The sequence below is a fragment of the Aythya marila genome (genome assembly GCF_965140915.1).
Source record: "Aythya marila genome assembly, chromosome: 17".
Taxonomy (NCBI): domain Eukaryota; kingdom Metazoa; phylum Chordata; class Aves; order Anseriformes; family Anatidae; genus Aythya; species Aythya marila.
Genome location: NC_139058.1, coordinates 15,400,029 through 15,423,608, shown reverse-complemented (window position 1 = coordinate 15,423,608; position 23,580 = coordinate 15,400,029). Strand labels below are relative to the sequence as shown.

Here is a 23,580-nt window from a genome sequence, read left to right as displayed (position 1 = left end):
GTCTGGTGCTGCGGCAGTTCATGTCTGAAAAGCCATTTCTTGAGTTGCACTGTCACAACAGGTAGTCAGATGATGATCCAATGCAGGTTCAGATAAGCTGCATGCACTTAAAGCTGAAACAACTAGGATTCTTTCCTTCACTCTATTTTGATGTGGCTATCAATTCAAAATGGATTCGTGTGCGTATAAGAACTTCTGTCAACTTCCATTAGATCTGAGCTGATGTTTGCTGGTCTGTGTGCTATTCAGCAGCTAAGAATGGGTTCTTTATGTAACACTAAGATGTGGACTTTGGAGAGCTAAGGGCAATATAATCCTTTCAACAGCATGGCTTCATCCAAGCCTGAAAATGTAGCAACGAGATGCAGTGCTTGATTACTGAATAACAGGTCTGTGCCCTGAAGGACTTGGATGCTGAAGCTCTCTTGGGGACAGAATGTATAGATGACATAGAACAAGCTGTTCATGTAAGAAACCACATCAGAGGTGGCTGTAGCTTGTAGCACTTAAAGTTTGGAGCATGCTTTATAATTTCCTTTTGAAGGAGAAGATGAGACATTAGTTTCTTTTGGCAAAGTTTGTCCCCAGCTCATGTGCGATGCATAGAATAATGAAGAGTAACTTGGGTGGAGTGTTTAAAAAAAAAAAAAAACAACAACAACAAAAAACAAACAGGATGTAAGGAGGCTGAGATGGAGGCAATAAGTATGTAAAAACTGAGTTCTGGAGAAGTTTTTGCTTCCATGTCAAGTCTGAACTGCAATGTCAATTTCTGGGGAGAAATCTGACATTGATGGAAAAAAATGAGTGGAATAAGGTGTAGAAGGGACAGACTGGGTAGGGGAACAGCAGTAGTGACTGAGTGTCAATAATGGCACAGGGATGGTCTGAATGTTTAAAAAAAAAAAAAAAAAAAGCTGGAAGTGTGCTTGTGGGAAGGAGACAAAGATGACTTTTTGTCAAGCAGTTGGGTGTATAACAGGATGACAAAGCCCAAGATATAGTTGGAGAAAATGATGCTTTCAGCTAAACCGGCTGAAGTCAAATAAAACCATTGGAAGAGCAGGGAACTGTTACTACTGCTACTACTGTCACCGGTGGCAGATACTTGTAGTTAATTTGGCAGTTGGCACAACTTCAGGCAGCATGGACATGACATTTGCAAGCCATTTAAGATGGTAATGAGGAATCTGCCTTAGTTATTTATACCTTTCAGCACCTGCAGTGCTTCACAGACAGAATTTCAGTGTTTTGGATACTGATTCTGAATCTCAGCTTGAATTGTGTTTTTTTTTTGGGGGGGTATGCATTCTTCAGGTTACTTCATCTGTCTGTCATGTAAAACTTAAACTACTTGTTGCACTGCTTTTAATGCACTTCATGGTTATAACATGTAGCTAGTAAACATCTTGTTTTGTCTCACATGAGATATGTTACTTTAGTATGAAGGATTAGATCTCTCAGACCCCTTATTTGTTGAGGAATACTGCTTTCTTGCTTTGTAATAGTGCTGTTAGTGTATCTAATCTGACACCTGTGGTCTCTTCTGGATGAGAACCGTGCAGCAAACATTGCTTGCTGGGGAGACCAGTTTCTCCTGCTGTATGGAGCCACCACATTGATGTCAGGACACGGAACAGAGGTGTCAGTGAGCAGGACTCTGTCCTACTGCCCTCACTGAAGGCAGTAGATATAGCACTGAGCTCTTAGGAAAATTTCCTGCCTCTTTGGTGGCAAGTGGCTTGTGAAGCAGTTGGGTGAAATGGTGCCATCTGTTCAAAGTGTCCAAGCAGACTTCCTGTTGATGCTGTAGTCACTTGCCTTGAGCACTGCATTGGGCTTTGTAGCAAGGATCTGGTAGCAAGGGGGCTGTGGGGGTGCCTCTGAGCAGAGCCCAGCAGCTGCCCCACGCCAGGCGCGGGCTCCAAAGGGACCCAACGCTGTGCAGAGCCAAGCTGTGAGTGATGCTGGGGAGAGCATGGGGAGGGGAGCAGCCCCAGTTCCCTGCTCCCATGAGCTCCTCGGTGGGAGGAGGTAGAGGAGGATGGATGCAGGGGGGAAGGTGGTTTTAGTTTGCTTTTAGCTTCTTGTTGCTCTCATCTGTTATCAGCAATATATCACATTAATTTACCTATGTTGAATCTGTTTTGCCTGTGGCGGTAACTAGTGGTGATCTCCCTGTTCCTATCTTGACACTTGAGCCCTTTTCCATTGTATTTTTTCATCTTGCTCTTTTGAGGAGGGGGAGTGAGAAAGGTGGTTGTAGTGGAGGTTAGCTGCCTATCAGAGTGAAGCTACCACAAATGGAAGTGACTAACCCCATCTTACCTTACTAATTTTTAGCCACAATTTTTCTTGGTCCAGGGCATCTCTAACTGTAGTTTGTCTATGTTCCTGTAATTCTCTGCATAACACTAACAGATATCTATTACTTTTAGCCAACTACAATGATTTATACCAATGGTCGGTGGAATCCTTCTCAGACTTCTGGGCGGAATTCTGGAAGTACAGTAACATCGTGTGTTCTCGCCTGTACGATGAGGTGAGTTGCTGTTACTGTAACCCATCAAGTATAACACAAAAGGGTGGTTAGCTCATCTTACAGTTCATCTTATGAACTGTTGCTTGAACTTACTGAATGAACGCTTTTGCTGGAAATACGAAAAAATCCATTGAGTGTGTAGCCCTGAACTTCCTTGTGCAGTGGAATGTCTTGTTGCTGATAAATTTTACTACAGTGAAATCCTGAATTTTAATAAAACTTCACAACAATTCCCACACAACTTTACTGTAGTTTCCTTGTTCATGTGCCTTCAAATACCATAGAAGTCCTGGCTGATTGAGGAGTCTACCACTATACTGCCTTCAGCTTTAGGATTATGCTGATAGCATATCAGCATAATGCTGATATGCACCCAAGCTCACGCATGTATTCCCTGAGTCAGCTTACCTGTAACACACCTGTACCCCACCAGTTTTGCGAAACTGGTTCTGCAGTCAGATGTTGGCTTGAAATATCTCTGAGGGAATAGTAGTGGTTGAACAGTCACAGATGGAATACCAGACCTTGCCACAGTCTTGCTGTGAGACAAAAGTGACTTCCTCCTGCAAATGGAAGATGAAGCTGGAATCCTGGTACAGTCCTTGCATAGGATATCAACAGCCTGCAGTTCATCTGAGGAAGGCAAAAGGATTTACTCATCTCTTCAAAAGCTTGATGCAGAAGAACCTCCCTGGACTTGGTAGAGAAGGGACTGGACTTGGTTCTTAAGCCCTGGAGGCTATCTGTTCTGAAAACGTGGAGTGCTAGCAGTTCTACAGAGGAAACTGGTAAGATTCTTTGCCTCTTCCTGTCATGCAAGCTTTTGTCCTGCATGATGTGATAGACTAGGTAGTTCTTCTCAGAACTGCATGTTCAGGTGTCTTCATGTAATCTGGTCCTTAGAGTGAATTTGGCAAGAATCTAAAAATTAGTAGTGTTTGAAGTGTAGCCTAAAGATGGTAAGCATTCTCCTAGTCCTTTTAGTGACTTTTCTGTAAACAGTAGTTCAAAATCTAGCCAGGCTGCATTTGAGATGCTTTCTTGCCCCATCTTCCTTCAATCCATATTCTGTGCTGTTAGCAAGGCTATTTTTTTCTTCTACAGATTTGGACGTGACTGTAAATTATCCAGAGCAAGCAGTAGCTCGGAGGAACTATTTTTCTGCCTTTGTACTGAGCAAACTAAACAGTAATGCTTATTCGCTTGCCTTACAGGATTGGCATTTCTGGAAGTCTGGCCCTCCAGACACCACCAATGGCTGACAAACTGGAATGGAAAGTGGAACAGATGGTAGTAGCTGAAAAGTGAATGTTTCCTAAGGATGAGAAGCAAGAAGACTGATGCCCAGTAATGCTTTAACTAGATTATTTGTGGAATTGCACACACAGTGGCCTGGAAGATCATAAGAAGGGCCTTGCTGTGGTGTGGAATCTTGAAACAGGGAGAGGCGAAGTCGTCATAGACCGGCACTACAGACAAATGCACTTGGCTCAATGTACATGGAACTTAGTGAATGTCTGTGCATTTCCTTCATTATGAGCATAGAAGACTCTGCTTCAAGGCTCAAAGCTAGAGTCAGACCTTGAAGCGACTTGCTGTTAATCCTGGCTATTGATCCATTTCTGGTGGATATCAGAAGGAAATGCTGGTCACAGTAACTGAGCTGTCCTGTGGTAGCAAAAAGCTGAGAAGTGTAATTAGTTGTACTACTTGATCCCTGCTGCTCAGTGGAAGTTAGCATTTTTCTTTGAGGAGAATAAAGGTTTTTTATGAATCAAAATTGATTCTTCTTAGCAGGTGAAACATTTTCTACTTTCACAAGTCATTCTTGGAATAACAGTAAAACTTTGTATATGTAATACAGGCAGCCAGTGTCTTATTTAAACTTGGTAAAGGTGTTAATTTCCATGTCACCTTTGAAAACAAAGGTACTTGTACCAAACAAAGCCATCCTGGCATGACAGCACTAGCACTATGTCAAGTTGCAAGTAGCTGTTGATTTTAAGTGAGAAATAGTCTAAACTTGCATGTTTTTATCCCTGTGAGAAGCACTTGCCAGCTATCATTCCTGTGGAGGGGCTGTGGTGAGCATTCTAATCATATCTGCTCTGAAGCTTTCATGAGATATGCTGTTTTGCTCTTCAGATCATACAGAGCATGGCATGTACCACAGTAGAAGGCAAGGATTGTTTTTTGTGGTGATGTTCAACTTTATTCTCAGAGGTGTAGCCTATGTTTAGGGTAAACATAATCTATGGTATGATAAAGTACAGTAATAGCCCAACAAGCAAACCACTTCTGGGAGGGAGAATGCAGTAGAGGCGTTGGCAGAGGATATTGCTAATACAGTATTTGCTCTGGAGGTCAGGGAAGTAGTCCCTGAATAGCTGCTGCGAAGAGCAGTTGTGGAGCAGCACCTGGTGTCAGGTATCAGCTGTGTTCCTGTGCTGCTGTGAGTAGGAGTAAAACCTTACTCATTAAATGCAAACAGTAGTTGACAATACTGCAGAATGCAATCCTTCCCTTTCCACAGACTCACTGAGCATTTATGCTGGGACTGTATGAAGTCTGAATGAAAGGCTTGTTGCAGAGTTTTAGGGGTTTTATACCCTTGCTAGAACTAGGAATGATCTTCTGCAGAGGAGACAGTTTGTTACTTGCTGATAACCCCTAAGGGAACCATCAGGTTGTTCATGTAACAGTATCACTACAACAGAGACTGGGTTTAACTAGGATTTGTAGGCATTATTTCAGTGGGAAATAACAGAGCAAATCTAGCACCCTGTGCTGGTGGAGCTCTTAGGAGGGCTGTTGAGCTTCAGGAAAACTAATGTGTTAGACCTCTTCTTGGAAACTCTGCTTGAAGTAAGGCAGTCAGTACTGAGTCAGTTTTAAGAGTGCCTTGTAACTATTACACTAATACATGTTGGTATGTAAAAAATATTTCTGTAGTGCGAGTTGGTAAATTTTAGATATCAGAACTCAGCTCTAGCTAATTGCTAAAAGCAAAGAAATCCCCTTAGGCTTCCCTTCTTAGAAAATTCAATTGAAATGATGATGTAGTGTATTGAGCTTTAACTTTGAAAAACTGACTTTAAGATGGCCTCCAATAATACATATACCACATACTTCAATGCACAATTTTTTTTTTTTGGGGGGGGGGGAGGAGGGGGAGGCGGTGTTGATGGTAGAGTGGGAAGTACTGAGTTTTATCTGGCTTTCAGAATAACCTTGTACTTGACCTGGAAGAATGCTGTTTCTATAATGCCTGTGCAGTTTGTGTGAGAAAACCTGAGGGCATGAATAGAAGCTTTCAAACATACAATTTGTGAAATAATTTTGCAATGTAAAGATCATAAAATGCATGCATACGCTGCTGGGCAGTATAAATTCTAAATAGTGGGACACTTGGGAAGGGGTTTGAAGACCTTTGTGGATAATGCTTAACCAATCACTGTTACTACAGGTATGTTCTTAACTGTGACTTAATGGATAATTTGAAATTTGAGACTTAGTTATTTCAAGATGGGGGAGTTGTTTCACCTGAATATGTTTTGGGGCCTTCTGTGTATCACATTTTTTGTGTGCCTTTTTCCTAAATGGGAAATTACTTTTAACATGGGGTTACTGGGTTGCGGGACCATCTTATTAGAAAATGGCAAATGAGGTATGGTAGAAATGTGTACTCTATTTGTAGAGACTAGTAGAGCTTTTGTGCTCTGAATGAAGCTGTGTGGTATTGAAATGCTTATTGCAACTTTATCTTACATGTAAATATATATATAGAGAATTAGAATAAAAAGCTCTAACTTCTTCAGCTATATTTGACTATACAGTCCACGTATCTAGACTTGGATCAGTTACCACTGTCAATGTTGCTAATGTTGGGCTCTGTACCAAGTAACTCGTGCTGGGGGAGACAGGGCACTCAGTATTCTTACGCTTTGGCTTCTATAAGAGGGAGGCTGCAGCGTGCTGTAGCTCAGTCACTGCTCTGTGGGGTCTCCACACAGGACCCCAGTGTGCCCTGTGGTGTGCACATCTTGCTATAGATGTAGTATTTTGGCTTGCTTGTGTATTTAAGGCTGGTGTGAAGGTAGAGCTGTCAGTGAGGAACTCTTCCAGCCTTGTTCTAACAATGTCTTTGCTTGACAAATCAGTCGTATTTCTAGGCCTGTATTAATAGATCTGGTGTCTGCTTGCTATCTGCAAACTGGGAGGAATTGTCCTTGCTTGGAATTAATTAGCATATATCTGTAGAAATGATACTAGCTTTTTGCATCAATGTATTATGTTTTTTTTTCAGGTGGTTGATACGTCCAAAAGCATTGCAGATGTCCCAGAATGGTTTAAAGGTAGCCGTCTGAACTATGCAGAAAATCTTCTGAAGCACAAAGACAATGACAAGATTGCACTGTATGCAGCAAGTGAGTAAGAATTCACGGCTTTCTTTTTTTTTTTTTTTATAGTTCATAGGTGCTGGCCTTTAAAACAACATGTGTTTTTATAAACCTTGAAATAAACTGGCCTGGGTGAGGAGAAAAGAAAATAAAGGTATCATCTCTGCAGAATGAGTGATACAGCTCCTCAAAAAAAAGGAAAAAAAAAAAAAAAAAAAACCAGGAAAATAAGGTCCAGGAACGTAGATAGTTCTGAAAAGTCCTTGGCAAAGCAAATGAAATTTTCTTCTGAGAATGTGCTTAACTGTCTTAAGGTAGTAAAGATGATGCTGTGTTTAACATCACTCAGTATTTGAGCTATTATTTTGTGTTTGTCATAAACACTTGCCTAACGTGCCTTTGGGAGGATTTTGGCACTGCTTGATACAGTCCTTCCCACCCTCTTCCTATGCCTTTTATCTTAAAAATACTAAGGAGTACATGTGACACAGGTAGGAATTCCCTGTAGTTGTGACAGTGCAGGGAGGAAGGAAAGGACAGTTACTTGCACGGGAGAGCTGGAATTTCACTTTTCTGGAGCTCTGAAGTTCAGTCTTACTTGGTTTTGTTGTTATTCTGGAGAAGGTGTAAGTCACTAAAATCCAGGTGTCCTCATAATGAAGACTGTAATTCTTAAGACCCTTCCATAAATCTGCTAACTTTGGTAACTTAAAACATATATATATACGTATATTCTAATATGTTAGATGGGATTAGCCTCTGTGCGGGTTTATCTGAGCATTGCCCTACAGACTTGTATTTTGAGCTTCCCTTTTGCTGGGCCTAATCCTTGTAATAGTGACCAAGAGGTGATTCTTTGTAATAGCTTAACAATAAACAAAACAGCCTCATAGCTTATTAGCAGAACAAGCTATACAAAAACATGGATGGATTGAGCGGGTATTAAGTTTTAGCTTCTGAGGTATGGAGATCAGTTGTTGAATTACATGTGTATTCCTGTTGTTCTGACTGTTTTTAACAGCTACATAAGACAGCAGAGCTGTATTCTGTATTTTAGCACTGAAAGAAAAACTTATCAGTTGTTTTACTATTTAGAGATATTGAAAGAAACCTCTCTGATCATATATATATATATATATATATATATATATACACAGAACAACTCCAAATCAGAGAGAATAGGAAAATCTATGACCTGATTTTGATGTAATAAGAACTTTCTGCTGAAGTCAGATAGAAATGAGGCTTCTAACATGAAGCTGGCTTCGAAGTGATGAGTTTTCAAATTTTGATGTCATTAGAAAAGCTTCTTAAGTATTACTTAATTGGAAAAACCTCAACGTAGTTGTTTAAATACATCTTGTGCAATAGCTGAAAACCAAATACTGATCAGTAACTCAGCTCTAAGGGTATGTAGCTGTAATGGGATTGACTTCTGTTAATGTTAAGTGTGTAATTTGAGGAAAAGTGGAGTTAAATACTTGCAGTTCAAATTATTGAAGGAAATATTAGCAACTTAGTTAATTTTTTGGTTTGATAAGTGATCACATTGTCTCTTGGAGATCTTGTTTCCTGTTAGGAAGTTATGGGTTGTACTGGATGATACCAAAAATAGATAATACCAAACAGAGAAATTCAGCTGATACAGGTGTATACTATGTCAGTGCCTGAGGAGCGAACACACTTCTTTCTCTGCAGGGAACAGGCCTATACCTGCGTCTCTTTTCATGACCTTCTGCTGTATTTAATCTTCTTAGGCTCTCTTAAGTCAGAGTATTTTTCATTAACCAATCACTGCTAGATCAGAGTGGTGTTTAGAGAACCTGTGTCAGGTTCCTGAAATCACTAGGGGTGATTCTGTGGGAGCTCTGTGGGTGTAATAGGGCATGGGAATGGAAGCATAACTTTGCTAAACAATTTCATTTAGTTCAGTCTCTTGTTTGCGACTCCTTTCTCCTGGGGTCTTTAATCACAAAGTGAGATCAGAGTCCTGCGTTCCCCTAGAGCAACAGGAAAGAGAATTTATAGACCTGCCCTGCTCAGCTTATGAAGTACATGTTTTATTGACTTCTGTACTGCTTCCCATCAACACCTGCTGTCTTGCTTCATGTAGATCTAAATTTACATGGGTGGACATATAATGGTAAAAATACTGTTCCCTGATTAATGAAAATAATGACTGGAGCTGTTCTTCAAAGACCTGCTGTACCAGGGCATGCAGTGCATTTTTGTGGCTACATTCTTCTCATGTTTTCATGAGAAATACTGGATACTGGAAATAGGATGGGCCCAATGATTTGCGTGGTTTTGCAGTCAAGTTGAAGAAGTACAGAGCCTCTAAGATGACAAACTTTGTCTTCCATAACATTTGTTCTGTTCATTTTGTTTCATGAATGATTTATTAACATCTTATGTAACATCTGACATTCAGCACAAAAATGAAAATACCCTGCAGATCTCTGAGGTGCATGGAGTCCAGTTCAGTTTATTTGGTCTGTGTTTGCCAGCATACCACAAATTTTTTAAAAATAAAAAAATAAATACTGAAAGTCATAAGTTTTCCTTCCAGAATTAGCTACTTGTACTGACTCTAGATTGCAGTGTAGAATTTCTGATTGGTTGTTTTAAAAAATCTTGTTTTCTCAGAGGAAGGGAAAGAAGAAATCTTGAAAGTTACTTTTGAAGAACTGAGACAATCCGTAGCTTTGTATGCTGCAGCCATGAGGAAGATGGGAGTAAAAGTGGGAGACAGAGTTGTGGGTAAGTTTGGTGTTTTTTTTTTTTTAAAGGAGAGGAGGTAAAATTTTCTTAAAATATACAAATGAGTAGAGTTATAAAAATGTATTTATGAAATACTGCTTCACTGAAACATTCTGAAGAAAAGGCTCTTATCCCTTTTTGGGTTTGTGTGAAGTATGCTTCTAGGGGGAAGGAACCTGGAGTAGCCTGCCTGTTCTCAAGCACTGCAGAGGGACATTAAAAAAACAAACAAACAAAAAAAAAACTTAATTTGTGAAGCTCTAAGTGCTCCATGGAAGCAGAAGTGATGGAGACTTTACATCTAGTTGATCTTTGACTCACAAGGTTGGGTAGGTTCACATTGTGGCAATCTTGGAAATTATGGTCCCAGGCTGTTTGTTCTGGTGCCAGCTGGTGATTACTGTCCCTACAGCTCCAGGTAATGTGCAGCACTGTGAACTGCATTTCTTGAGGACTAGACACTGCCTTCTGCCACCAGTGCTTTTGGGAGTAGTGGCTTCCAGCAGAACAGTGGCAGTGAACAGCTGAAGTGCGATAACTTATGTCGTTCCAGTGCTAGGCTTAGCAGTTAGAGCTGTATTATCCTTTCAGTAGTAACTCAGTATTTTTTGGAGTAATTGAAGGGTCTTTGTCCTGTCATAAGACTGTTGTGCAGGCTTTTCCAAATAAACAGTTTTTTGTCTTACAAACAGTTTGTACAGTATGCAGTCCGGGCACAGACAGGAGTTACTCAAGTTGGCTTCAGTCCATTCATCCTGAATTGCTGCTTATGATCTTGCAGTTGATCTGTTCCATATCTGTGCTTCTCATACTCTGTAACATATTCTCTGTAATTTTGTCAGTGTGGTGCAAGTCCAAACTGCAGTATCCTTGAAGTTCCCTGACGCCTACCTGGTAGTTGTGCTGATGTGCTCATCCATCTTACTACTGGAACCACATGTTCCTTGAGCAATAATTGGCAGTTATCCTGGGTCTGTGTAAATTTTTATATGGTGCAAACCCGAAGTGATGAAACTGCTTGGTTTGTTTTTCTGCAAGTTACAAACCAGAACTTGAGCCAATGCCTTCAAAGTCAGAAGGGTATGCATTATTATCTTTTACTGCACATGTAAATATGACCCGCAAATGGGGATGTAAAATATACTCAAGAGATCTCATACTACATGTATGTGGTATGAGTGTTCTGCTGAACTGGTAACTGCAGAATTTAATTATCATAACTAGGGGCTTGCCTTTTCTACACAGAATTAGAATCAAATCGTTAATGTAGTATGAACCATCTAGCCAAGTCAGGAAGGTTTGCCTGAATGAAGAGTAAATTGATGCTTTAATTGTTTCATTTTCAATTGTAACGCTATCACATTCATACTGATAACTTCTTGAGGAGCAACAGCCTCTGTCTGAAACCAAAATAATGAATAGGATGACTTATGCTCCACAAGGTTTGGGTATTTAGAACTTAAATGTGTGGTGTTGCTTACTGTGTCCTCTGCTGTGTACATCAAATGATAAGTGGGTTGCATTTTTTTTAAATTTGCCCCAACAATGTTGGCAAAACAGTATCTAATCATTCGTAGAACTAGAAACCTGGACATCATGAAACCAGTCAGTCATGTTTTTGTTGACCACTTTTAATGTTTTCTGTAAACACAGTCTGTCTTCATGGAGCACTGAATGTGTTAATGTGTTCCTTTTTTTTGTGACTTTTGCAAAGAAGTTACTCAGGATGTGTAAAAAAGAATACTTTATGTTGCAGACTGCTTATGGAGCTTTAATACACTACTCTGTATTGTTTTGTAAATGTATATAAGTTTAAAAAAGTTACGAGAGTTCTCAAAACAGTTGTTCTGTGCATGTTGCTGGTTATGCTAACACAACAGATTAAGTCTCATGTGTAAGTGACAAGAAGCAGGCTATGTACCAGTTTCAATTACTATAACATGGTGATATACTCGGAAAGTAGTGGAGCAATGCAGGAAAGTAACTACTGGTTTTGTCGGAGATCTTTATCTCTGGAAGATAGTACAGTGGGGCTACTGGATAGTGGGGCTACTGGATAGTGGGGCTACTGGATAGTGGGGCTACTGGATAGTGGGGCTACTGGATAGTGGGGCTACTGGATAGTGGGGCTACTGGATAGTGGGGCTACTGGATAGTGGGGCTACTGGATAGTGGGGCTACTGGATAGTGGGGCTACTGGATAGTGGGGCTACTGGATAGTGGGGCTACTGGATAGTGGGGCTACTGGATAGTGGGGCTACTGGATAGTGGGGCTACTGGATAGTGGGGCTACTGGATAGTGGGGCTACTGGATAGTGGGGCTACTGGATAGTGGGGCTACTGGATAGTGGGGCTACTGGATAGTGGGGCTACTGGATAGTGGGGCTACTGGATAGTGGGGCTACTGGATAGTGGGGCTACTGGATAGTGGGGCTACTGGATAGTGGGGCTACTGGATAGTGGGGCTACTGGATAGTGGGGCTACTGGATAGTGGGGCTACTGGATAGTGGGGCTACTGGATAGTGGGGCTACTGGATAGTGGGGCTACTGGATAGTGGGGCTACTGGATAGTGGGGCTACTGGATAGTGGGGCTACTGGATAGTGGGGCTACTGGATAGTGGGGCTACTGGATAGTGGGGCTACTGGATAGTGGGGCTACTGGATAGTGGGGCTACTGGATAGTGGGGCTACTGGATAGTGGGGCTACTGGATAGTGGGGCTACTGGATAGTGGGGCTACTGGATAGTGGGGCTACTGGATAGTGGGGCTACTGGATAGTGGGGCTACTGGATAGTGGGGCTACTGGATAGTGGGGCTGATATTAATGTTTAAGTATGATCCGATGCATGCCCATTAAATGGGAACATTCATTCTGGGTTAAGGTTAAAGAGTTTTATCTTCATTAGATTGTGTTTGCAAATTAAAGTTCTGTTCACAACCTGATTAACTGCTAGAACTCTTATCAAAACCAGTTAGAAATGCTACATTTAGAAAAGAAGGCAAAAATAATGGTGGTGTTATTTTGTGCTCATTTGGTGAGTAGTTCTTAGAGTATAATATAGAGGAGAAGTGTTCTCTGTAGCTGGAGAAGAGAACATGCTATTGAAATGTAGTCAGTGATAACCGTACTAATAATGTCGTCATAACTTTAATAGCTCCTTTTAGTTAATGAGCATTTTTGCTTAGCACAACCGGAGGCTGGCTGATTCTTGAATCTTGTTTGTTTTGGCAGCTGGCTCACCTCTAAATTAAAACTAAATTAACAGACTACCTGCAGGAGGTAGCAATCCAAATTTCTGTTGACAAATCATCATTAATGTCAGTGCTTCCTTACACATAAAGGTCAGAATTTAACTGCACTTCAGCATCCTGTTCTCACAGGAGAAAATGTGTGTGTGACTCCAGTGGGAACCCTTACGTTCAATGATTTTATGAGCAGGCACAGTCTCTGGCTATCCAGTGACATTTCTGTTGTTAAAACAAACAACAAGCAGCAAACAGATTGAGGGGAAAAAAAAATAAAAAATTTTAATTTTATATGAACCATGGGCAATTCTTGTATTTTTTATTTTTTTTAGCTTGCTCTGCCCTCTTAACTCTGACTGGTGAGAGACCCTCCTTGTAATCCCCAGTCCGATCAACCTGTACCAGCTCCCAACACTTGATCTGTTGCACAGTTCCCCTTCCCCTCCCCTGGTGCCCAACACTTCTGACCTTGACAGATTGCATTGCCTTGGGCAGCAGCCCATACCTAGGGAGAGCTTCCCATCTGAAAGAAATCAGGAGATCTTGTATTTTGTATAGCAATCCAGCTATGTACACACAGACATTTAAGTTGGGTCTCAACTTCTTTCATAGATCTCTCTCCTATGCCAGAGGATATTGGCAGTCCTTGGAAGAACTGAAGTGTGACATCACAGTGGGAGGTTGAAACTGCTGACTGTTCTCCAAATCCCAGATTGACATGGGGGAGAGATGTTAAGTGTTGGGTGGGAAAGCTTGAATCATACACCTGCTTGTGGTACCAAAGATGAGGCTTTCCAAAGCTTGCCAAAATCTATTGGGACCTAATTTGTTCCAAAGCTCTTAGCAGATGGCAGAAGGAAGGGTGATTCTTCACATAGCTTATAGCAGTGTAATGTGGGGCATGCTTTTACTTCTGAAAAGTCTTCTTTTAAATAGAAGGGAGATATTTTTACTCTTTTTGTTTTAGTTGTGTAATACCTAGTCAGCCTGCCAGGTTCTGATGCCCTTTGTTGCCACTTTTGCTTAAAATCACTTAAAATCTGGAGTTGTTAGAGTTATAAACAAGAGCATTGGCACTGTGTTTTCTTGTGAATTTCTGTTCTTTAACGCCTCTAAGTTTAACTGTACTTAACATATCCCCTAGTTTGTTCAATACAGTTTGTGGTTATATCATACCAGTAATAGTATGTTAAAGTTGGAGGTGGGTGAATGTGGGTGGACAAGCAGCAATGTCAGCACTTTTTTCAGCTTGATTTCTTCCTAATTTTCCATTTCCATTACTAAGGAGATAGCATTTAATAGTAAACATAACTGAAGCAGATGTGTAGTGAAACATCTCTTCTAAAGACATCTAATGCTGTCAGTTATGCTTGAACAGTTGAAGAGACAGATACAATATGTAATCCAAGCTACAGAAGCCCAAATGTGAAGGGCTTGTGGTCTCCCCATAGCCATCTATTTGGCCAATAACAATGACTACAGCAAGAATAAAGTAAAGCTGGGAGTACCTGTGGTTTTAGTCTCCAGGTATGTTGCTTCTGTCATCCTATAACCAGCTTTTACAGCCATTCAATTACAAGTCAGCTGTGAAACAAACTAATCTTCTCCATGTGTTCACACACAAACTCCCAAACAAAATGTCAATGAGTTACATTGTTTAAAGCTGGTATTTTATCTATAGTAACTGCATTAGCCCTGCTTGCTTATGTGGGTTTTAAAGCTAGTTTTGTAAGAAGATTAGCATGTTACTAATAGATAGTGTCAGGCCACAGCAATGCTGTGTAGGGTGGCCATTTTAAAATCCTCCCAGTATGAAATCTTGCATTAACATCAGAAAGGGAAACTTGAAAGTCTGGTCTTTGAATTGTTTCTTAAGTTTGAGAGCTAGATGAATAGTATGAACCATGGAGAAGGTATTTCAGATACAGGTTCATACTTCCATTTGTCTGGATGCATTCTGTCAAGGGTTGAGCTAAATCTTCAATGCAGGGTCAAAGTTTTCTTCATTCAGATAACTAGAAATGGTTGGATGCCTCTGCTTTTGAGTGCATGTTGTGCTTCGAGGCATTAGATGCTTTCAGGGAGCGTCTTCTCAGCACTTTGAGGAAATTAAGACTCTTGACAACATGACTACACCAGGAATTTTTAGACTATAGTTTTCACCTATTTTGAGTACTGTAGTGTAAATGAACATGTAAACTTAATTTCAGCATATGCTAGATCAAATAAGTTGTAACTGACTGCAGATGCTGTCTAGAACAGATCAGGGTCTAAGTGCTTCTTAAAAAAAAAATAAAAATAAATGTATACAGTGTTGATAAGATATCACTTGTAGGGCTTAGAGATTTTGTCACAGGTTTTCTCATGAAAGTTTTTTCACTTGTTTTTATGGATCTCATTGTAGAACAACCACACTTTTATTTGTGCTACTTGGTGTTGGGCATTATGACAAGTAAGTGAAAATCCTGAAGAACAGGCTGTATGCCTGCAGTGATCAGATAAAGGTGTAGAAATACAGACTAAGTTGCCTTACGTGCTTCATACCTTTTGGCAGTTTTGGATGATATGCTCGAATGCCACTTCTAAGCCAACTGACAACTGGAAATAATGATTTAATTTTCTGGTTTGCAATAATAAGCAGACTTATGTACTTTCCCTGAGGGCTTTTGAAGGAAGAGTGAAGAGAACTTGCATATTAGAGATGTCGTAAACTCTAGCAAGGTAATCAACCAGTTCTGAAGTTTGGAGAGACATCTTCTAGTTTTCATTGTTGTCTGGCCTGCTGATAACCCTCTCCAAGAAATGCTCATTGGAATTAATTGGCATCAGTTTAAAAAAAAAAAGTTATCATCACACATGACCATGGTTTAGGCTGCTTCATATACTTCAAATTATTGCTCTGGGATGGAGGCTTATCTTTAAAAACAAAACAAAACACCAAAAGAAAACAAATTTTGTGGTACTGTACTACTTTTTGTTGTAAACATTGACACTAGGGAAGAAATAGCAAAATAAATGCGCCTTTATGTGCTAGAGGCTTTGCTGCACTTTATGTGCTTAAGAACTTTACTGAACAAAACACCACAAACTATGCAGATCAGGAATAATTTACATCTTAACATGGTATGGGCTTTTTATTCAGTTGTGATTTTTAAAGAAACTGTTGCACATGCATTGTAATACTATTTTTCAAAGTTGCTACTCTCAAAAGCACAGCTGAAATTGTCAAGCTGGTTTAAAAAAAACTATTTCACGGATTTTGAATCATGATAAAGAAAAAATGTATAGTTCTATAATCTTTTTTTCAAAGTTGAAAAAGGATAGATGTTCAAGCTGTGTAGACTAACTGGCAAAAATAAAGCTCAGTATCTTCTTGATAAAGTTAAAACATAACAAACTTCTATTAAGATCTATGATCTTAGTTCCTGTCACTAAAAGTACTTTTGTAAATATCTTTCATAGTGAGTTTTTGTCCCAGTGAGTTTTTGCTGCCTGGTAGATACTGCTGCTGCAGCACCTGCAATTTGCACTGAAGTCCAGGATCTGCCAGCGTGCAACAGTTTTGTAAAATGGCTTAAGCAGCATTTTAAGGCCATTTAAACTTGCTTTCAAACACTGAATTCTAAATAGTTGTCTAAATAATTAGGCCTGTTTAAAGTACTCTGACATTTTTCAGTTGCTTAAAAATAATCATCTGAAATTTCACATCTTTGACCAGTTTTAGGGTAGTTTAAGTGTAAATTTCATTTGCAATTTATTAATTTGTGGGTTGGATTCTGCTAAGATGAGAGTCAATCTCAGTCATGTAGCTGGCTTTCTGGAGAAATTGAGCCCACTGAAAGACTAACTAACTTGAATTCCATTTTGTCTGTGCACCTTGATAAAGTGAATTTCAATGTTGAAAACTTGCTGCAAGCTGATGATAAATCTGAAGAGCCATGTTTGTATAGGAATGTTCAAGTGCTTGTCCTACCATGTTCCCTCCTTATCAGCTGAGATGCTGGTTTTGCTCGTTTGTGTTTAAGATTCTGGCAGTGTATACCAGACAGAGTTTAGCCATGGAAAGCTGAATCTCTGCTTTTGAACATAAACAGACTTCAAATGTAAAGCAAAAACTTGAAGAACTGTCTGTTCATACAAAGACTATTGCTTTCAGATGCACTGTGCGTATTGAGTCATATGTTGATTAAAATTAGAATGAAGCCAGGTGTAAAAGTCACCTGATCTGTTTAGAGTGTTCTTTGTCATTTCTGCTAAGGAAGCAATGAAACGTTTATCTTTCTACAGGTGATGTAAATAGCTGAGTACAGAAAATATTGAAGGAATGTGAGAGGCATCTCTGATGTGACCTGGTTGCATAAGAGAACCTTACAAGATCAACAGTTAGCCAAATTTGGTTTATTTTGCGATCCCTGCCTTTCTAAGCATGGCTGAGTATTTATACTGTTTTATTCCAGATGTTTTTCCTAATGGCTACATTTTGATGCGCTGCCCTGCATGTGCTCTTAGTCTCCAAGTAGCCTAGTCAGTCTGACAGTTCCTCTCTTCAGTGTGCCACCCTCTTATCCTGAAAGTCTCATTAATTAAGCAGAAACTTATGTAAATTGGGAGTAAGTCTGTAGTTATAAAATCTGATACAACTTTTTATAAAATTTTTTATAAATGGAATTCTGTATAATTCATTGTGTCACTGGTTAGACTTTGAAGGAGGGCAGTATGGCTGTGACAAACTTGTGGAGTCACAGGATGCTTCAGCATGCAGTTCTTTTTTTTTAATCTGTGTAAACTGGCTATTGTATAGATTTTCTGTTAGCTTTGGTAGTTTCTAGTTTTCTTCCATCTTTAACCATTCAAATTCTGCCACAGGTTATTTACCAAACAGCATTCATGCAGTAGAAGCAATGCTGGCTGCTGCAAGTATTGGTGCTATCTGGAGTTCAACATCCCCAGACTTTGGCATTAACGTGAGTAGCCTTGTCAGACATTCCAAAAAAGCTATTGTTGTTATTTTGACAAATGTGGATGGTGACAAGTTAGAGGCAGATGGTTTCTGGTCACTTTAGTGTTACTGCCACCATGTGGCACAGCCAAGCACATCATGTTTTCTTTTTGTAGCTACTGCAAACTGCTGAAAAATCATCACTGAGAATTGAAAGCACGGGTTTTCATTTAAAGTAGTTTCATTATTTTAAGCTAACTCTGTTGGGAGATTTCCAGACAACCTGTAGTCCTGGTGATCTTTGGGATCTTCTTTGATGTGCTTTCAGCACATCATAAGCAATAACATGCAAATTACTTTTAAAATGGAGTGTTGAATCTTTCTACTATCTAAAAGTTAGCATGAAAGCATTGAAGAATATATTGTTTGTGTATTGCAGAACACAGAAAATACCCACGTTTTCAGGTGGTATATATCCATAATCTCGTGTTTTAATCCCAGGAGCTGGTTAAAGGTGTGGAACTGTCTCAGGATTAGCGCTAGAGGGCAGCAGCATTCTGTTGGTTTACAGTTGAAATTGTATCACTGGGAAAGAAAAATGGTTTTAAAAAAATCATTGCAGCATGTAATGATCAATCTGTTCTACAAATATTTTTTGCTTGCTCAGAAAATGACAGTAGGGAGTATCTTCTTTGAAATGTGATTTGATCTCTCATCTGGGGGAAGATTGTTCATTTTGCTTACATTACAGAGCACTGGTATGTTGTGTCCATGTTGATACGCTGTTACTTTCAGTGGCCAGCTTTTTTTGTGATAGTTTTCTTAATGCAACTTGGCTTTAGAGCAGTAGTGTCATCAATATCATTTATTCTCTTTTGGTTTGGCAACGTGTTGACGTGAATTCAAACCCTGAAATCTTGACAGGTCTGTAGAGGTCCTCAGGGATATTGGCTCCCACCCAAAGGAATACATGTAGGTCTTCTTCCTTCTGTGCACTTACATTTGTCCTGCTAATATAAATGAAGATTTTGTTTGTGTTTTGGGAAACACTGGAACACTTTCAACATTTCAAATGTAATTGTGTATATATGTACTTTGTGAATCCTAGAAATGTCACTTTTCAGAGCTGCCTACACACTGCAGGCTCTGAATGCCGTATGTCCAAAGGCTCTGCAAGCATTCAGGATGTCTGCTGTCAGGGAACCAGTGAGTTTCCTTCCACACAGAATACCGCCTTTGGCAGCATTTGCTTTGTTTCTCCAGTCCCTGTAATCCATTTAGGTACACTAACAAGAAACTGGTTCTTTTTGGCCTGTGCACAAGAGATTGCTGGATATGTTAGTTTAAAAAGAGGATCTTCTCTTAGAACTATGTGAGAAGCCTTTGGTAAGCCCTCACAAAGTCAATGCAGCTTCATTCATGGGGTCCTGCAAAATTTTTCATACAGGATTTGAGGCCTATCAAATAGAATGAGCCATATCTGATATACCTGAGCTTTTAATGAAAGCAATTCATTGCTGAACCATCTGGTAGGATTAAAGTTCAGTTTAGTAATTATATGTTCCATCTGCTTGTATTCTCTTTGTATCAAATCAAGCTGCCCTGTGGGATTTGATCCTGCCAGTGCGAATGAATCCAACAGGGTATGTTAGCAGGATTAGTAAAACCCTGAGAATTGTAGTCATCTCTGTCTGATTCACACTTCTCTTCAGATTTCATTACTCTGTTAGAGTACCCTTAGTCCTCTCATTGGTCTTCATTTTTAAACAGGCAGCATGGATCTGGGGTGTGTATGCTCTGTGTTCAGCATGAGCATATACACACAGACACTTGGTGTGAACTGGCTGATTAGTCAGTTATTTGAAATATTACAAAGAAATGGGGTGATGACATACCAGAGACAGATGGAAATTTGCTTTCATATTCCCTTAGAGACTAATGTTTTTAGTTAATATACATTTCTGAGTTTGTTGGTTAATACACTAGTGGTTTCTTGAAAACCTGTTCTGTTGCTGAAACTGATTCAGGGCCTATTTTTTTAAAGTAATTGATATAGTTAGGTGTCAATGCATTGTTATGTTTTTTTTTTTTTTTAAGGATGTGAACAAGGAAGAGGAAAAGTGTCAATGCTTTCCTGTATTCTGGAAAACATTTTTCTTCAGGCAGTAGGAGAGAAAGTGTGTCCAAGTGATGTTCAGCAGAGACAGTTGCTAATTATATTTAGTTGCACCCCTGTTCCTTACCAGTGGTGGTCAGGGAACTTTCCTGGAGAGGCAACATGGAGAAGTAGTTGTGGCAGGACCTGTGCTTCTGCAGTAGGCTTTCTTGCAAGCCTGACCAGCTTAGTTTGGAAAGGAGTTTAACAGAGGTGTGTTGATTGTGATTTTTTCTTTTTGTCTTGATCTTCTTGGTTTGGTAACAATTTGGCTCCATTCTGGTTGCAAAGTAGAGCACGATGCACAGGACAGATGATAAGGCTGATGGGAAGAATAAGTACATGACATCTATAAAGTCTATTTTTTAGACATATAAAGTCTATTTTTTTGCAGCATGATTTAGGAGACTGCTTAAGCAGTTAGCTGACAATTTTATAGTATTGACTCATCTTGTAGTTCTTAATATTTCAAGTAATGTGTGTAGAAAGGGATGAACATCACCCTATGCTGGGAGCTTTTACTAAAAGGATTTGCTTCTTGCTGTTGAATACAAAAAGATCCATTTCTGGTAAGCTGCTGCGTGCAGTGTACCTGGAAAAAAATAATAAAAGAAAACACCACAAGGGTTTTCTTCTAATGTGATAATAGCTATGGTAAAATCCTGGAAACAGTCTTAGCTGGTGGACACCTAAAAATGTAGCATTTGAATGTTTCCTGCCCCAGGGGTTCTAGAAAAACTGTTAGTTTTTTTGTTGGTGGCATGTTTGTGTTTGATATCTTGTCATTCTGGTAAAAATCAGTGGTATGACTTCCTTTGCTAATGATTGCAGAGCTTCATGTGAAGCGCCACCTTGCTGTATGATAAATGCATCTTCCAGAAGACTTTTTTTCCCTGTTTCCCTGTTTTTCTGTACACTGTCAAAATAGCACTGGGGATAGATTACAAGGGCATATAGAGAGCACCTGTGGGAAGATGAAAATAAAATTTTGGGGGACTTCAAGTAAGGTAAGTGCCTTATTCCTACCCACATCTCACTTAGGTGCTTATTCTCTTTAGATGGGTTTATAAATTTAAATCTCAAGATTAATTTTGAGTTAGATACCTTTGTAAACTTGATCCCTCAGTGAATGTTCTGTGATCTGTGGTGATCTTGTTACTGGTTGATGGATGGTGGGGGTCACAAAATCCATGGTTACAAACCTGTTGTACCCTGAAGATCTTGGGTGAGTGAAGGACACATGAAAGCAGTCTTTTAACAATTATTTTGCCAATTCTTATCCTTATTCCTTGCTTAAAACAAGACCTGTGTTAAGCCTCCAGTGGATTTTCCTGTTTTAGCAATTCATTTTTAACCTGTTTTTTCTGTCCTTAGGGTGTGTTGGACAGATTTTCCCAAATTCAGCCTAAGCTCATCTTCTCTGTTGAAGCTGTTGTGTACAATGGCAAAGAACATAACCACTTGGAAAAGCTCCTGAGTGTGGTAAAAGGTATACCATTCACTACATACCATTAATCTTATACTGTAATTCAGTGCACACTCAAAGCTTGCGCTGTCACTGAAAACAACACCTTTGCTTGTTGCTGTCCCTGTTCCTTTCCAGTATTCCTATGCCCAATTAAAATCGCAGAATTGATACGAGTGAAAAGCATTTTTTTTTTTTGCATAATTTTAAGTCTTTTTCTTGCTTAGCAGTATCAATGTATTTAAACTATCAGCATAAATCAGCTGGCAGTGTAAGTGGGGGAACAGGAGAATTGGTGATGCTGTCTTTCTATGCCCATGTGAAGTGCTGCTGAAAACAACTGAAGAGGTGTTACAGCACTAAAGCTTCATGATTTATGCTTTTATTTTTAAAAGGCTGACAATAATGAGGAAATCATATCTTAAGTAACAGAACTTTGAGGTTTTCTTAAACGCTAAAACTATATCCAATACTCAATGCATCAGATTTACCTCTGTTCCTTAGGGCATTACACTATGATCCAATTGGACAGAAAAAACTTTTAAGTTGTATAACTGAATGTAGTATTTTTTTCTTCCTTCCAGGGCTTCCAGATATAAAAAAAGTGGTGGTGATTCCATATGTCTCCTCAAGAGAAACCATAGATATCTCTAAGATTCCTAGCAGGTAATGGGAGACTATCCGAACTAGGGATGGATGCTGATATGTCTTGAAAATTTATGACCTCTTTAGCTTGAAAAAGCTAGGATTTAGCCAGATTTCTTAGCCAGGTTTCTTTTAGCCAGATTTCTTGAGATGGGTCCATTAGGAAAGCACAGGTGGTATTTAGCTTCCACAAACCCAGCTGTTGGTGTGACGGTTCTCAAATGAAGGCAAATGTTCCTCAAACGATCTTTCCCTTCCAAATAAAGGAAGCACAGAATGTGTCATGGGATGAGACAGCACAGGAAAAATCAGTTTGGATTTTTTCCATTCTTTCTTTCCCTTAGTTATTCTGATTGTTATTTTCTCTTTAGGAACCATGGCAAGAGTGGCATTTAATTTAGGACCCCAGTCGCCATATTAAAGGTGACTAAGGCTTAAACTGAAGCGTCCTCTGCATGCAGTGGAGATTGGCTAGGCAGCAGTTTCTGCCTCTTCCTATTCCATCTCAAGCTGCTATATCATGGGATACTTTTTACTGGCTTTATCAAGATGGGAGGCAGAGCTGTGTTACCCTTTTCTAGGAAAGACATTTTTAGCCTTTTTTGTTGGCTAGAGTGGTGCAGTTGCTAGTTCAAAGTTAAGTGGAAGACCATTCTGCTTCAAGACATAATACTGGATTTAAAACTAAACTAAAGCTTTAATAAGTACTCAGTACAGCAGGGCTGCATTTACAGTGTGAGAAGCAATGTGGAGAATTCTGTTGTCATTGATTACATGAACAGACATTTGTGTAGCTCCTATCCTAAAGCCAAACCTCCACTGACAAACTGGGAATCTGCTTTCATCTGTTAAGGCAGGCAGCTGATGATAGGTGGAGATTTTTAGGCTTGATTTTTTGTTACATCTCAATATGATACTAATGCTTCCTTTTTAAGAGGAAAAGGAAACAAAAAGCAATTCAAACAGAGTAGAATGACTAGGAATGAAAATAATATACATAGTTTGAGTATATAGTTTATTGTAAAAGAGCTACTAGATACAGAGGTTATCTTAAATATGGGCTAGGGTAATGTTTTTTTTTGTTTTTTTGTTTTTTAAAAAAAAAAACATACTGAAATGTTTCCTTTTCTCCTCTTATGCAGTGTCTTTTTAGAAGATTTCCTTGCTACTGGGAAAGGAGACCAGGCGCCACAGCTGGAGTTTGAACAGCTGCCTTTTAGTCACCCTCTCTTTATCATGTATTCATCAGGCACAACAGGGGCACCAAAATGCATGGTTCATTCAGCAGGGGTATGTCTTCCCCAGAGCTGTGTTATGTATATATATCTCTGTGCATTATGTTCTTTTTTCCTTTAGCAGCATCTTAAATTGTAATGTACTTTAAGGAAGAATTGATTACTGACAGTTGTTCAGTAACTCACAATGA

General features: G+C 39.5%; 1 protein-coding gene across 2 annotated transcripts in view; it reads left to right on the top strand.

Moving 5' to 3' along the window:
- Window positions 1–23,580, top strand: part of AACS (acetoacetyl-CoA synthetase) — a 47,714-nt gene that overhangs the window by 1,182 nt on the left and 22,952 nt on the right. For both annotated transcript variants that reach the window (XM_082773820.1, XM_082773819.1), the window contains exons 2-8: window positions 2,439–2,542; window positions 6,849–6,969; window positions 9,589–9,702; window positions 17,817–17,914; window positions 21,419–21,533; window positions 22,094–22,175; window positions 23,297–23,444. In XM_082773820.1, coding sequence (XP_082629946.1) covers window positions 2,439–2,542; window positions 6,849–6,969; window positions 9,589–9,702; window positions 17,817–17,914; window positions 21,419–21,533; window positions 22,094–22,175; window positions 23,297–23,444 — 782 coding nt within the window. The remainder of the gene's footprint in view (window positions 1–2,438; window positions 2,543–6,848; window positions 6,970–9,588; window positions 9,703–17,816; window positions 17,915–21,418; window positions 21,534–22,093; window positions 22,176–23,296; window positions 23,445–23,580) is intronic.